The following is a 16820-nucleotide window of genomic DNA, read 5'->3' as shown; positions in this document are numbered from 1 at the left end:
TATCCGCCTATTCAAAATCGTAGAATACAGTCGCTACTAGCAGACCTGCAGCAGGCCTGCTCGCGTAAACAGAGGGAGATCGCACGTCAATTGGGTGTTGGCGTCGTTCTATTTCAGGCTACGTTTTCAAGTGCCTGACCAAGGAAGAATATAGAATCTTATACAGTACTACTGATACTACAAGGAGCGTACAATAATTATTATAACTACGGAGAAAATTTTTTGGATATTTTTAAGAATAATTTGGATAATTTTTGCTATTTTATTGTAGGTATTGTGTCAAAATTTATAAGTTACAATTTTGAAATAAGTAATTTATATTAATAATTTATATTATTGTACTACATTTGAAGAGGATAGGCGGCGCCTACCTTGCCTACCCCGACGGGACGCCCCTGTTAAGTGCACTAATTTACGGTCAAGTGAACGAAAATATTTATTATTGGAAGAATAGAGACTCATTTTCTTCATGATTACTTGCGTCTTGTATATGAATTTGTAATCAAAAATAGATGCATCGTACTTAAGTCTTTGGGAAACCTCCGAAAAGTCGTCAGAAAACCAAAGAAGTGCGATATAAAATGTGCTACTAGAGCGATGTAAGAATTATCATGTTTTCATGAATCCTTGGCAGTTATGCAGTACCAGCAAAGCTGCAGTTCCGCCTTATCTTTAGAATACTACTTAACAGTGGCGGATCTAGGGGTGAATGGGGTAATTCCACCCGTAACATGCTCCAGAATTAAAGAAAAAAATTGTTCTTTAACGAGAATGAACGAGCTGCTTCCGACAAAACATTTATAACCAAAGACCGGATGTTGTGAGGAAAATACGTAGGCCCAGAGTACGATTTAAGAACCAGGTGGAAGACTAGTTACCTGTGTTAAGAGTACGAAATTGGAAAACCAAGGCGAAGGATATGAAGGAATGGAAGCTGATTTTTGAACACGCCGAAGTCCACCAGGGGTTCTAGAGCCAGTGATGATGGACTTTTTAGTACAAAATATTGTACAATGGAAGGTGCTACAGCTGAAGTTGCTCAACAATTATTACAGAGGTAATTAATTCCTAATGTTGTACAAGAAAGAGTTGAGACTGATAATCTGATTAGAAGAAATGGTCAATGGAGAAAGCTTGATAATCATGGTTTTGCCATCTTTCCTATTTTCGACTTAGAATACCTAAAAGACCTTACGATTGAGATATATCAAATTAAACTGGCACCGTTACATACAAGATAAAATAATTAGAGACAATGACGAAGAGTTTCAAATTGATGAGAATATGGATGAACTGGGATTCATAAGAGTTCGAATATTTTCTATATTTTCAATGTTAAGTATTCTGATAGGTCGTTAGTTAACACGACATATGATGCATCTAACCGAAATCGGCAAAATATTAACGTACAGATAGTCGAAGATGACTTTTCACAAAAATTTTCCATAGACAATTGTAATTAATATTTAACAATTAACTATTATAAATGGAAAGTAAGCCACAATTTAACTAAAAAAATGATTTTATTAAGGTTTTGACGTCCACATCGGACGTGGTTTTCAAAATAAAATCATTTTTTTAGTTAAATTTTGGCTTATTTCCCATTTAGATTAGTTAATTACAAAAATTCCCCAAAGAAATAGCTTCAGAACATCAATATTTAGCCTTTGCTGACTACCAGGTACTTTAATTTTTTCGTATTGAGATCAAGTAGGTACATGTTCTCTACTTCACTTATATCTGATATGCGGGACAAATTTCATGTCAGCTAATGTAATGATTTCCTCCATTCTCCCTAGATCCGCCATTGTTCAATAGTATTCTAAAGATAAGGCGGAACTGCAGCTTCGCTGGTATTGCATATCTAATTGTGAAGCATTCATGAAAACATGATAATTCTTACATCGCTCTAGTAGTAGTCCGTTCTTTAACGGTAAAATATTGCAAAACCTCTAAATTTTAAAGAACCGCTTGGATTGACATGAAATTTGGCATACACATAGCTAACAAGTCAAAGAAAAAAAGTGATATTGTGCCGATATGTGCTTTTGCCCTGGGGGTGGTTTTCACCCCCTCTTGGGGGTGAAAAAATATTCGTCCAAAGAAAGTCAGGAAATGGATAAACTGGCTAATTTTAAGTAACTTTTGTTCTATAGAGTTTTTTCACCAAGTCAATACTTTTCGAGTTATTTGGCAGTGAATATGTTCATTTTTTCATCAAAATAACCACGCTTTTAGACGGTTTTTCGCAAATAACTCAAATAGTAAGTATTTTGTCGATAAAACATTCTTAGCAAAAATATAGCCTGTAAAAAATTTAAAAAAAATGGTGTATATATCACGTCTCTACACCTAGCGGAAGCAGCGTTATAGCTAATGAAAAATATGTTCATATTCGTCAAATTCCAAATTGAATACTTTAACGTGAAATAACCAAAAATGAAGCACATTTCGAGGAAAACTCATTAAAACTTAAGTGTTTAAACACATCTTCATTTTTGTTTTATAAAAAAAATTTCTAGCATCAAAATTAAACAAGTTACGCTTAAAATAAAGTTAGTCCTTTTGGTTTTGGTAAAAAAATCGAGAAAATCACCCCCTAATTAGTATCTTAATGAACTTAATCAAGTTTCTTGACTCGTGTATATATTGTTTATATGATCTGTAAGTGTCATCGGTTCAAAGTCCTTATTATTGAGAGGGCTGTAGTTAAAAGGGATTGAACAAGTCACTGATCACGAATGTATGCAAATTTAGAAACACTCAATCTTAATCAATTTTTGTCTAACAGAAAAACAAAAAAATACATGATATTCAGAAAAGAAAATCTGACTTTTTTTGTTTTTCAAGATTTTTGGTATCACTAACAATTTTTAAGTTATTTTGAAAAAAAAAACATATTTTTCAAAATTAAAATTTTTAAAAATTTTATTTTCAAACCAAATTTTTTCAAAAATAAGCACTTTGAATCGATGAAACTTACAGATCATATAAACACAACATAAGTAAAATAATTTGTGGAACACTATTAATTTCATTTAAGTTGCTAATTAGGGGGTGGTCTTCCCGATTTTTTTGGCAAAAACAAAAGGGCCAACTTTATTTTGAGCGTAACTTGCTTAAATTTAATGCTAGAAACTTTTTGTAAAAACAAAAATAAAGGTTTTTTTAAACACTTTAAAAAAGTTATAATAGGTTTTCCCCAAAAAGTGCTTAATTTTTTGGATATTTCACGTCGAAATATTCTATTTGAAATTTGGTGAATATAAATCTATTTTTCATTGGCTATAACTCTGGTTCTACGAGATCCAGAGACCTAACGCGTACACCATTTTTTTTTACTTTTTTATAGGCTATATTTTTGCTAAGAACGTTTTTTCGACAATATACTTACATTTTGAGTTATTTGCGAAAAACCGTCTAAAAATGTGGTTATTTTGTTGAAAAATGAACATATTCACTCGCAAATAACTCGAAAAGTGTTGACTTGGCGAAAAAGCCCTATAGAACAAAAGTTACTTAAAATTAGTCAGTTTACCCATTTCCTGACTTAATTTGGACATATATTTTTTCACCCCCAAGAGGGGGTGAAAGTCACCCCCAAGGCAAAAGCACACATCGGCACAATATCACTTTTTTTCTTTGACATGTAAGCTATACGTATGCCAAATTTCATGTCAATCCAAGCGGTTCTTTAAAATTTAGAGCAAAAACCGTGAAATAATGGACTATAGCGCATTTTATATCGCACTTCTTTGGTTTTTTGACGACTTTTAGGAGGTTTCCTAAAGACTTAAATACTAGTTATCTATTTTTGACCACAAATTCATATACGAGACGCAAGTATGCATGAAGAAAATGAGTCTCTATTCTTCTAATAATAAATATTTTCGTTCACTTGACTGTGTTGTGCACTTAACGTAAACCGAGCACTCGAATCCAATAAATGCAGAAGGCTGTAGCTCGAGAATAGTAGTTATTCAGACCCAGGTTCCATGGACTTTTTTAATCTACAGATCAAGAAGTATCATTGACCAAAATTTCGTTAAATTTGACCGGGACCACTTTTCCATAAGGAGTGTTGCGGTGTCTTTTATCAAACTACAGTCGAACCCGTTTATTAGAATACTGGTTATAGGAATATCCCGCTTTAAGGAATAGAAATTTGAGGTCCCGAAACGTTTCTACTAGCCACTAATGATCGGTTATTAAAATATCCCGGTTGTAGGAGTACTTTTGCTTGGCACGAAGGCTATTCCAGTAAGCGAGTTCGTCTGTACTCGTAAATAACTAAAAAATATAAAGAAAAAAACTTCGAAACGTGTATAAGCTGTTCTATGTTATTGTAGTGTTGGATGCCTCGGCCAAGTTTCCGCATGCTTCCATTACTGACTTGGGCAGAACTGAACTGGGAGATTTTGATCGGTGCTTGGCCATCGATTCAACTATAGACGAAATAAAAATTTTGGGGAAATATTGTTATGCTGGATTGGTACTACCAGATTTTAAAGATGTGTCCAACATTAGTGTAAGTATTTATTTGTAGATTGTAACAAAGAAACTAGGGTATATTGGTACAGATTTGATATAAGCACCTATTTAAATGAAAAGTTGTAACATGTACTCTGTCCAGTGTGGCATCTCAGACTTTTATACCGTCATCCTGTATATAATTTTGTTTGCTCCCTATCATATACCTATTTAGTTTTATTAACGTTGAGTTTTAATCCATACTGATCACAGATCTGTTTTATTTTGTTCATTAGATTCTGAAGGTCTTCAGGTCTTCTCCGCAATTAGCAAGCACTAAGGTATCGCCGGCATATCTAATATTGTTCACGGTTACTTCATGGAGATAATTTCAGTAATCTCCATTAAGGCTTTCTTAAATATTTCCTCCGAATACAAGTTAAAAAGTAAAGGCGACAATATGCAGCCTTGTATTATACCTCTTTTTATATTTGATTCATCAGACAGTTATTGTTCAACTTTTATCCTTACCACTTGACCTCTTATCCATAAATTGTAATTTTGAATGGTATTTTATTATGTCATGAAACTTCATGGTCAATTATCTCAGAACTCCATTTTTGCGGTTGTGCCACTATAGAAATCAGTGAGCGATACGTTTATAAAGCCAACTGTAATTATTTTTTCATGCAGAATTACCACTTAAAGTTTGTCGCACTTATTTAGAAACACAGTGTATTGATGAAGAACATGTCTAGTTGTTAAAGTACCTAACTTTTTATTATCCAACATAAACGAATGAATCAAAAAACAAAAAGGTTAAGAAAACTCGAGGCTATAGTTGGGTTTTAATTTCAGTATTTTATAAAAATACAATAATATTCCACGGGGTGATGCGAACTTTGAGAGACAGTTTGATTGGTACACTCGGTATACAATGAAAATTTACGTGTCTAGCAACAATATTATTACCTTGGTTTAAAGAATCAGGCTATAACATGTTTAAAAAATCACTTAAATCGGCCAACAGCTTTAGGAAATATGAGACATCAAAAATGACCAAATTTTTAAGTGGGCCGATTTCTATGCACGTAAGTTTATATCAATATGGGCGATCATTCTGGATATAACTATTTTATTAACTGATGCTGCATCAGCATCAGTTAATACATACATTTGTAATTATTCGTAAATATTTATCATCCAATCTAGCTGTTTCCAATATTTCTAGCATTTTGTTTGTCGGACCTCATCAAAAGCCTTTTCAAAATCGATTGCACGGATGAACACATTTTGATATTAGGTGTTTTCAATATCAGGTGTCGTTAATTTTTAGTTAAAGGGGATAGGCGCAAAATCTTGGTCTAATGCATTTAAAATGCATTAGACCAAGATTTTTTTCGAATTCTCGGAAATAGTCCTGTCGCCAGGGGGGTACAACGGCCTCCGTAAGTCTGATGGATTTACCCAAGTTTTTTATCTATTTTAACCCGTAGAACACGAATTTTTTGGGTAAGAGTTGAACCGGATGTCGATAAGATTGTTTGTTTATTTAAAAATTTAAATTATTTTAAATGTCGATAAAATTATTTACAAAACACATGAATTGTTTCTGTGAAAAGGAAACAAAAAGCATGCATAGCATTGCTAGTCTAGCACAGAAGGAATTTAGAATTTCGTTCCGACAGATGAGAATATACCTAAGTACAATACTTGCATCAATTGTAGGGTACGGTTCAAGTGTATGGGCACATAGATTAATAAATAAAAAAAATGCAGAAAAATTAAATAGAGCTCAGAGAGGATTTCTTGTAAGAATGACGGGAGCATTTGGAACAACTGCAACACAGGCACTCACAGTTTTAACTGGAGTAATGCCAATGCATTTAGAAACACAAAAAAGAGCATGTAATTATTGGCTAAAAAAAGAAAAATATGAAAAAATAATACAAATAATAGGATTAGATATAAGAAATAAAAGAGAATTAAAAGAAATAATAAATAGAAAAAGACAAAATGAATGGGAAAATTCAACAAAATCTAGACATTTATACAATTTTATACCAATATTAGAAAACATTCCAAATTATTTTAATCCAAAACAAGGTTTAATACACTTTTTAACAGGACATGGACCGTACCCAACATATTTGGAAAGATTTAACTTAAAAGATGATGCATATTGTGAATGTGGAGAACTAGGTACACCAGAACATAGTGTTATATTGTGAAAATACTATAGAAAATGAAGAACATAGAGAAATGAGAAGAAGATTAGAAAGAATTGAAATAAGAGATATATTACAAAATGAAGAATATTTTGAAATATTAAACAATCTCACACAAATAATATCTAAAAAACAACAAGAAATCTATAATAATAGAAGAAGACAACCACTAATCCAACCCTGATGAAGTTGAGTAAGATAAAGTTAAAATAAATAAAATAAAATATAAATTCAAAAATAGATATTTACAATTATAATAATATTAATTCAATATAAAATAAATAAATAAAAATAATAATTCAATACATAATTCATGAAATTAAAAAAAAAAAAAAAACTACCAACTCTCTTCTGAAAATAGAGGGACTGTCTTTATAACTTAGAAGGGAGTTGATAGTACCAAAAATATTTTAAATTGTTTATTTAAATTTGTTTGTTAAACGTAATTAATAGATTATGGCAAATTGTTAATTGTAAAAATAGATTTAATAGTTGAGTAAAAAATGTAAAAATATAAAAAAAACATATCTGTAATCCCATCAGGAAAAAACGACCTGGATTAGTCACTAGAGGCCAGGTCATATGTATAAATAATAAATAAATAAAAAAAAAATAAAATGTCGATAAGATTGTTATAAACAAAGGACTTGAGGAATTACATAACAGCGATTTCTCGCAAAACAAAACATTTTTTGTATTTTTCGGGTGATTCTAAGGAAAAAATGTTCTTACAAGTTTTTTTGTAGAATGCATAGTTTTCGAGATAAACGCGGTTGAACTTAAAAAAAATCGAAAAATTGCAATTTTTGAACCCGAATAACTTTTGATTAAAAAATAAAATAGCAATTCTGCTTACTGCACTTAAAAGTTCAAGTCAAATTCTATCGGTTTTGATTATTTGAATTGCTAAAAATTATTTTTTTTATTGTTAAACAAAAACAAAGCTATAATTACATAGTGTTTCCCGTGCCCAATGCACGCGTTTTACGTAATCTACGTAGAAATTGTCTGTATGCGCGCCTACTCGTTCGATTTTAAATTAGAATTGCATTGAAAACATCATTCAAGCACTATGTGTTTATAGCTTTGTTTAACAATAAAAAAATTAATTTTTAGCAATGACAATAATCAAAACCGATAGAATTTGTCTTGAACTTTCAAATGCGGTAGGCAGAATTGCTATTTTATTTTTTAATCAAAAGTTATTCGAGTTAAAAAGTTGCAATTTTTCAATTTGTTTAAAGTTGAACCGCGTTTCTGTCGAAAACTATGCATCCTACAAAAAAAACTTGTAAGAACATTTTTTGCTTAGAATGACCCCAAAAACACAAAAAAAAATGTTTTGTTTTGCGAAAAATCGCTGTTATGTGATTCCTCAAGTTCTTTGTTTATAACAATCTTATCGATATCCGGATCAACTGTTACCCAAAAAACTCGTGTTCTACGGGCCAAAATACATAAAAAAACTTGAGTAAGTCCATCTGAATTAAGGAGGCCGTTTTACCCCCCCCCCCCCTGGCGACAGGACTAAAAAACGCAGAATGAAAGATTACATTATTACCGAGGGCCGGATGATTGCGATAGTGATGAACAAAATGGAATTCTGAGAGCGAGAGCATTTTGCTTATGTTAACGGGGCTTTATTCGTATCCTTTGGTACGACATCAACGGAGTATAATAAACATTTCGTTAAAAAGTCATACGCCTATCATAACAGGGGGAAGATGACGAAGGGTTTGCTTGGAAAATATCCATTTGGAAATCTGAGACTGTTCTCGCTTTAATCAAATTAGTTCATTATTGTTTATAATGCTTGTTTCTATTTTGCCTTTTGCCTCCTCTATCCAATTAAAATTTCTATCAAAATCATTTCTTGTAAATAACTTTCAGGTAATATTGCTTTCACACCCATTCTGAAAAACTGTGAAAACGTTGAATTATTTGTCCATAAACAAAACTCATTCGGCATTATACCAGGTAGAATAACAAATGAGGTGTCGAATGAAAGTTTATAACGGAAGGATGGTATTTAAGGTGAAAATTTGACCTCGGGCTTCCGGTTTTAAAGTTATAACAATAACAGGAACTACTGTTTTAAAGTCGCCGATCTAGTACACGCGATATATTATTTGGCACGCCTTAGCAAGATGAGAACAAATATATACTTCCGGTGTAATGCCTGTCTGCCCGTGTGCCCGCCAATATAACTTATCCATTAATAAAACAGATAGAATGACAAATGAGGGGTCGACTGAAAGCTTGAAAACCAAGGATGATATTAAAGATGAGAAATTTGACTTAGGACTTCCGGTTTTAGCGTTAAACTACAACTGAAAGTACTGTTTTAAAGTCCCTGAAATAGTACAAGCAATATATTATCCTATGAGCCTTAGTAAGACGAAAACAAATATATACTTCCGGTTTTTATATCACTTCTGGTTAAAAATGTGTAACCTGAACTACTGAAGTGCCACATTTAAATTCCAGAAATAGTGCATGGGATGTACAATCATCGTGTATTAAAAAGTCGAGCTCGAATATTTAGTTCCGGTTTTGATATCATTTCCGGTTAAAAAGTTATCACCGGAAGTTTGGCAAAAATGACTCAAAACTAGTGAAATCGTATATCAATCGACGCAAAATTACACGAAGAGTTCAAATATCGACTTGATGTTCCACGTTTGGTCACATGGGTGAAAACATAGGACTTACGAAGTCCAATTGCTTGTTTTATTCTAACTTAATGTATGAATTTCAGTAAAAACTAATATTTGTTTTTAGATATTTTATAGACTGGCAACTTGTACACCAAGTGAATGTACTGCTAGCGATCTTTTGACCATTGCCAATTATGCAATTCCTAACTTTCCTCCAATATTGATCGACGAGTTTTGTACGACTAAAGAAACCGGAAAGGAAATATCTCTTGGAACTTTTGTTACTATGTAAGCATTTATATATTTATTTATAAACACGTTTATTATGGATATTCTTTTGAAAAATTACGCTAGAAAGTAAACACTACACCTCTAACTTTTAAGTAAGACCTGTTAAGACCTGTTAAGACCCGTTATGAAACCTTTTGCATTCGATTCAGGAGAGCTCCAGGAAAAAGTTGACCTATTGTCATGAGGAACCAATGAAAATTGCATTGTTGTAGGCGGAAAATGCATTTTCAAAAGTGCATACAGGGTGAGTCATGAAGAACTGTACATACTCCTACCTCGTGTGCAGGCCTCTATGGGGAATAACAAATGACCATTAAAAAGTGTCTGCTCCCATTGTTTAATAATATAAATTGCGAGCTGTTAATTTTTACAGAAATTTTTATTCGTCATACTTTTTGAACAGTAAGATCGATGTGTCTCTTATTTTGGTCAATCGTTACACTATTACCACCAAATCAACTGATTTATTCAAACTAAAAAAAAATCAGGTCCGGCTTTAAAAAATTAGTTAGTTTTCGTCTTAGAAAAAAATTTCACCCTGTATACGGTTTTTGAAAACTCTAATAAGAATTTTACAAATTAGACAAATAGGTAATTAAAATCCTATATTTATTTTTCCCCACATGATTACTTAATTTTTTATAAAAAAAATAAAATTTGACTATGAATTAAAAGTTTGCCGAAGTGAACCATAGATTAAAAAAATAGTACATTGTTTACCGGGTAGGAAAAGCTTAACATTCCTGGACGACTGTGAAGATTGCTAAGTCGAGGCGCAAGCCGAGACTTAGCAACACAGAGTCCAGGAATGTGGCTTTTCCTACGAGGTAAACATACTATTTTTCCGCAAATCGTTTAAAATTCGACAGATATTGATTGATTTAAAAAAAACGCGATAATTTTATTCCCAAATAAATGGTGCTTTGAAATGGGGAACTTGCACATTTTTTTTTATTACATAATAATGCTCAGTTTTGTATAAAAATGAGATTTCCAAAATTTCCCGCTTCAAAAACTCATAATAACTTAGAAATACAAATTTAAAGTCTTCTTTATTTTAAAGTAGTTCAGACGGCCCGTGACGTCACATAGTTTTACATTAGTTTTTTATATGGTTATATCAGTGATGTGGGAGGGTTATATGTAGTATAGTCTAAGAACCGTGGGTTATATGCTCTTTCCTTGTCTAAGGTTATATGTAAGTATATTCTTCTTCTTCTTCTTCTTTAGTGTATTGGCCTCCACCTACTTGGGTATTTGGCCACAGCATCGTCGCGAAATATGGGAAAATATTTATATTGTAATGACATTTTTTGATCACTATACTTAATAGGAAGTGTGTACCTACTAAGTTTTATCGTTAAATACTTATGAGAATAATAATCAGAATAAAATCACAGTATAAAATTAGTAGGTATAATGGGAGTATAATATACATAATATATGTACTTACTTATCTGCTTTAACTCCCCGAACTTCTCCGACGGAAAAATTTTCACTCTTTTGAAAATATGTAGCCACCATACACATATCAACTATAGGTAAGTTATCAGACTGCCCTTTACAAAAACCCTCTTCGGTCATTTTAAAAAATATATCTTAAAAACACTCAAATATATCAGAAATAGAAATTATCAAATATATTTATAAAACTTAGTGTCAGTGTCAAAACGAATGCCAAACCTATGAGGGAACTTACACATTTTTTTATTACGTAATATTATTCAGTTTCCTTTAAAAATAATATTTCCAAACTTTCACGCGGTAAAACCTCATAATAACTTAGAAGATAATTTAAAATCTATATATTTTTTTCTGTTTTCTGGCCTTGGTTTAGAAGAACCCTTAGCCAATGTAAAATAGTTCAAACGATCAAAAACGCTTGTGACGTTAGATAACTGTATTTTCTACTGACGTTTATAGTGTCTAATTTAAAATTATATACAATAGGGAACTTGCATAAATTTTTAAATTCGAAAAAAATGTTATAAATCACCACACAACATAATTTAAAACATGTATCAAAGAAAAAAAAGTTTTGTTTGTCTTTCGTTTGGCCCCTAAAGACGATTAAAAATTCAAATTTAAACAGGTGGTCCAAAACGCATCGTGACGTCACTTGGCTTTACATTTACATTTTTCCAATAAAGTAAACAGAATTTTAAATTAGACGTTATAAACGTCAGTAGAAAATACATTTATGTGACGTTACAAGTGTTTTTGATCGTTTGAACTATTCATAGAAAATTTCGTACTTTTACAAAATGGTTTTATTTTCAATAGTAAACCTTCGTTCCTTTCCTTCAAAAACAGTATAAAACTACAATTTTAACAAACTGGTATATTATTATTACAATGACATACGATAAATGTCATTAGAATATAAATATTTTTGACTTATTCCACGACGATGAACTTGCCAAATACCCAAGTAGGTGGAGGCCAATAAACTAAAGAAGGAGAAGAAGAATATACCTAAATATAAGGTTGTGTCTAGGTATACGTTACCGTGTACGCAAATAAAAAAGTTAGAGTGTCAGTGAATTCTTATTTTTTATTTGTTTAGTGTTTGTTTTTAAATTAACTATGGAGTGTGGACAATTATTTAGTTCTTTTAATGAGTTTAAGAACATTTTAAAACAGTACGAAAAAGATAAGAGACTATAAATTAATATATATTTTTTTTAGTTATAAATGAAATAGTATGTATTACCGTAAAAGATTAAAATAAAAAGAAGACCTAAAGCTTTCACAATAATAATAAACTTGTTCTGAAGCTATTATCCTTGTGGCATTTTTGTAATCAACTATTCTAAATGGGAACTAAGCCACAATTTAACCAAAAAATAATTTTATTAACGTTTCGACGTCGTTGTCAAAATACAAAATATTATTAAATTAAACAAAAATGGTGTTGCTTAGTAAAAAATTTTTCTAATAATTTATTTAATATGACTAATTTTTGTATTTTGACAATGACATCCGATTTGGACGTCGAAACGTTAATAAGATCATTTTTTTAGTTAAATTGTGGCTTATTTCCCATTTAGAATAGTTGATTATAATAATTAACTTACGTATAAAAATTATTTTAACAATATTTTGTACGTGTTATGTCAACTAAATACATATATTTATTTTGCTATATATATACTTTAATATATACATTGATTTATTACCATTAAGTTTGAAACATCTGAATAGTTCTGCTTCCCTTCCTTTAACAAATATTTTTCTATCAAACACACGCTAAACATATCAAAATAGCATGTACCAAAATATACAGTCACTGCGCACGCTAAATAATAACGTCACTGGCTTGATGAAGTTTAATTCGCGTGTACATACCTAACTTTTTTATTTGCGTACACGTTAGCGTGTACTTAGACACAGCGAAATATAACCATAATAATAACTAATGTAAAACTATGTGACGTCACGGGTCGTTTGAACTATTTTATACCGCTGAAGACTTTAAATACGTATTTCTAAGTTATTACGAGTTTTTGAAGCGTGAAATTTTGGAAATCTCATTTTTAAACAAAACTGAACATTATTATGCAATAAAAAAAAATTGTGCAAGTTCCCTATTTTGTTTACTTTGTTGGTGCAGAATGTACATGCACAACTATATGACGTCACTATGTGTTTTGGACCACCTGTTTTAATTTGAATTTTTAATCGTCTTTAGGGGCCAAACGAAAGACAAACAAAACTTTTTTTTATCTTTGATACATGTTTTAAATTATGTTCTGTTGTGATTTATTACATTTTTTTCGAATTTAAAAATTTATGCAAGTTCCCTATTCCTAATAAAATTACTTGGGTTACTATGGAAACGTATTGAGGTTGAATTGTCAAACTTGACAATGTTTTCTATCATTTATGTAGAACACTAACAACTGTACGGAAATATCATTTCCTTACAGTAAGGAAATGACATTTCCTTACAGTAAGGAACATAGAAAAAAGTGTTGTGTGATTTGGTAGAATGCGATCTTACCCTTCAAAAAATATGTCACGTATTTCAGCACCTGGAAAATTGGAAGGTTACTACAAATCTGGCCTCCACATAAGTGGTCTGTAGCTTCGACATGATAGGTGTGAAATTTTAAACGTTCTTGCTGTTGATTGGATAGGAAGGGTAGCGTTATCTAGCCTCCACGCTAGGTACACCATAGCCTCCATACGGTACTTCCAATATTTAATATTATTTTATTCAAGTGGACAATAAAGGTAAAACACAAACACTTTTGTTTCTTAATTATTTATTTATACAATAATGTGACATTTTACATAGAAATATGAGTAATTTCGATTAAATATATGTTTACTTGTTGAATTTATCGGCTGCACACAACAGCTGATCGGCCATTAGACCCAACAACAAAACGCGAAATAAAATGTGTATTTTAAAACTGTTGGATAAACAGTACCTACAATCAGAAAAACTTACCTTTAAAAAGGTACTCGATTATGAAATAACAAAAATATCAAAAAACACGACTGAATATCAGCTTTTTATGGTGACAAACTAAACACAAACACCAACAAACACATCACATAACCGACCATATAAAATAAAAAATAAGTGAACGACAACGAACGAACGAACACGAACACAGATTACAGATTCACAGATAGCGCAGAATTTGTCAAAAGTCATGTTCCACCAATCACAATGCCGACATCAGCGCCTCTGACTAAACGGAAGGAAAATAAATACGATTACATGTTTTTTATTAGAGTTAGCGGGGCATGGTAAGGAAGTCCTGACCACAAACCATACATACTCATAGACGTTTCACGTAAATTGTCAAGGTCAAGACAGCAAATTAGTTACCATTCCAATCCAGAGATGTCGCTGTCAGTCAATTCTCTTGTCATATTTAACAACTGACAGTTGACAATTAAATTAATTTGTTATTTACTTTTTATTTTACAGTTTGTGGCTTAATTATTTTATGTTAATTAATGTGGTGTTACGTTTTTAGTTAGATTTAATCACAATTTTAATCAATTGTATTAACCTCCTCTCCGTTTTTATGAGTAGAATTTTTAGTTTACATTGATCATCCCGTGTTGTGTTTCTCCACATTTAAAAAAACAATATAATAGATCCTGAAACAGTTTATTCCAATAGGCAAGTGTGTCGTCAAAATTTCGGGCCTATATATTTTTGGAAGTTTGTAAAAGATTATAAGGTATTTATCTAAACAATCATCCTACAAGATTCTTTCAAAAATTTTCATTCAACTCAATATTACACATCAGTGCTTTCACGTGACACATGGCAGTAGTGTTTAGCATTTTGAAAACAAATTGGAATATTTGAAGTTTTCAGTAAAACATTGAATAAAACATTGAATTGTCTTTCTGTTGTTTTCATTTCCTGCGAAATTTCATCAAAAATCCCGCAAAATTTATAATTTGAAATTACCACGTAACTAAAATTTGTCAATTTAGTTCCCATTCCAATCAAGAGATGGCGTTAATTCGATCCGAAAGATTAACATGGTCGTGAAACGTCTATGAGTATGTATGGTTTGTGGTCCTGACTTTTTCTTCAAGAAATTTTGACAGGAATGTCAAAATTTCCTGGCGATTTGCGGAAATAACTTTTACTACAAAAATGAAATTTTTTTAACAAATATTTAATTTATAAGTAATAATACTACCACTGCTCGTGCTATACGTTTTAAATAATAAGGGAAAGTGGGGGAATGGTGCGCACTTAAGCAGAAATCGATTATGTTGTAAATTCTTTTAATCTATCATAACATCCAGTACGTTAGAGTAAGCCCTAACTATTCTACTTTGCATATGTAAAGTAAGTTTTAGAGAAATACAAAGTGCAAAAGCATAATATTAAAAAAAGGAGAGAAGTGCCTTTGCGCACGATTCCCCACCCATGAGGGTAATCATGCGCACAGATTGGGAAATGGTGCGCACTAAATTAATGTTAGCAAAAAAACATTAATTTAAAATTAATGTAATAAAAACACTTCTTTCAAAAGTATAAAAATATTATGAAGAAATAAGAATTGTATGGTACACTTAAATGTCATATTTTTAACGTAAACAAAAGTTGCATTTATAATTTTCTGGGGTATTTACAGTTGTACATTCTGCGTGATTCCTTGAGGCACATAACACACGTGTATATCATAATCCTTTTTTTCCCTCTTTCCCCACAATTAGAGCTTGTCTCGTTACGTGCAGCTGGTTTTTCTAATGGTGGTGGAATGAAGCTTCATTCAACATCATCTAATTCGTCTTCATCGATAATATCTGACAAATAACCTTCTGTTACATCAGACGACTCAGGTGTTAGCCCTTTCTGCACTGTCTTCTTTTTTGTTTGCCTTTTTTTGTTTTTTTTTCTTTTCTCTGTCTGGCGAGATATCTGGCGATTCTTTATCAAAATATCTTCAGCAGTTGCCTTTCTTGCTGCTTTCTGTTCCTCCTTTCTCTTAAGATTCTCGTCCATTAATCATCTCTTTTCATGGGCTTCCTCCAATTTTGTCTTCATTGGTGTGCTTGTAATTGTTGTCTTAATGTTATATCAGGACTCCTTTTTGTAAACCCTTAAAGCGAACTAGCTAACTTCTTCTCTTTATTAAAATTATTTAGGATATTATTTTCTTCAACATACCTGAATACCAATCATCTAAGTTCTTTATGTTAAGTCATAATGTAGATACGTAGATTTTCTAGAGTAGGTTCATGGCATCTGGCAATAAAAATGGTAATTTTTATATTTACCATTTCATTGTTTGTGGGGTAATCGTGCGCACTCCTGCGCACTATTACCCCTTTGTGCTCTAAATACTAATCATCATCACAAACGGAAAACTACTAAACCATATCAACCAACAGATGCACCAAAATACACGTTAAACAACATTATTTAAATCAATAATAAGTCCAAAGCAATTAAATAAAGCCTAAGGACTTACCATCCTATTTTTTGGAGCAGAAAGACTAGAAGAATTCTTGCAATTTTCAATAATCGGATCTGACTTAGTCCACGTGCAATGGTCGACTGAAGATAATGGCGTAAACCGTTCATGAGATTGGTTGAAAGGTGTAGGACTGGTTGAATTCGTAAAATCTTCCACGGAATTTGAAATACAACGCAGCGCACGATTTCCCGCCGCGCACCATTCCCCCA

General features: G+C 31.7%; 1 protein-coding gene across 2 annotated transcripts in view; it reads left to right on the top strand.

Annotated features, from left to right (window-relative positions):
• LOC114336198 (nose resistant to fluoxetine protein 6-like) overlaps positions 1–16820 on the top strand; it is a 151852-nt gene that overhangs the window by 28526 nt on the left and 106506 nt on the right. For both annotated transcript variants that reach the window (XM_050645732.1, XM_050645733.1), the window contains exons 3-4: positions 4350–4528; positions 9480–9643. In XM_050645732.1, coding sequence (XP_050501689.1) covers positions 4350–4528; positions 9480–9643 — 343 coding nt within the window. The remainder of the gene's footprint in view (positions 1–4349; positions 4529–9479; positions 9644–16820) is intronic.

Source organism: Diabrotica virgifera, chromosome 3 (genome assembly GCF_917563875.1).
Source record: "Diabrotica virgifera virgifera chromosome 3, PGI_DIABVI_V3a".
Taxonomy (NCBI): domain Eukaryota; kingdom Metazoa; phylum Arthropoda; class Insecta; order Coleoptera; family Chrysomelidae; genus Diabrotica; species Diabrotica virgifera.
This window is presented reverse-complemented; position numbering and strand designations above follow the sequence as displayed.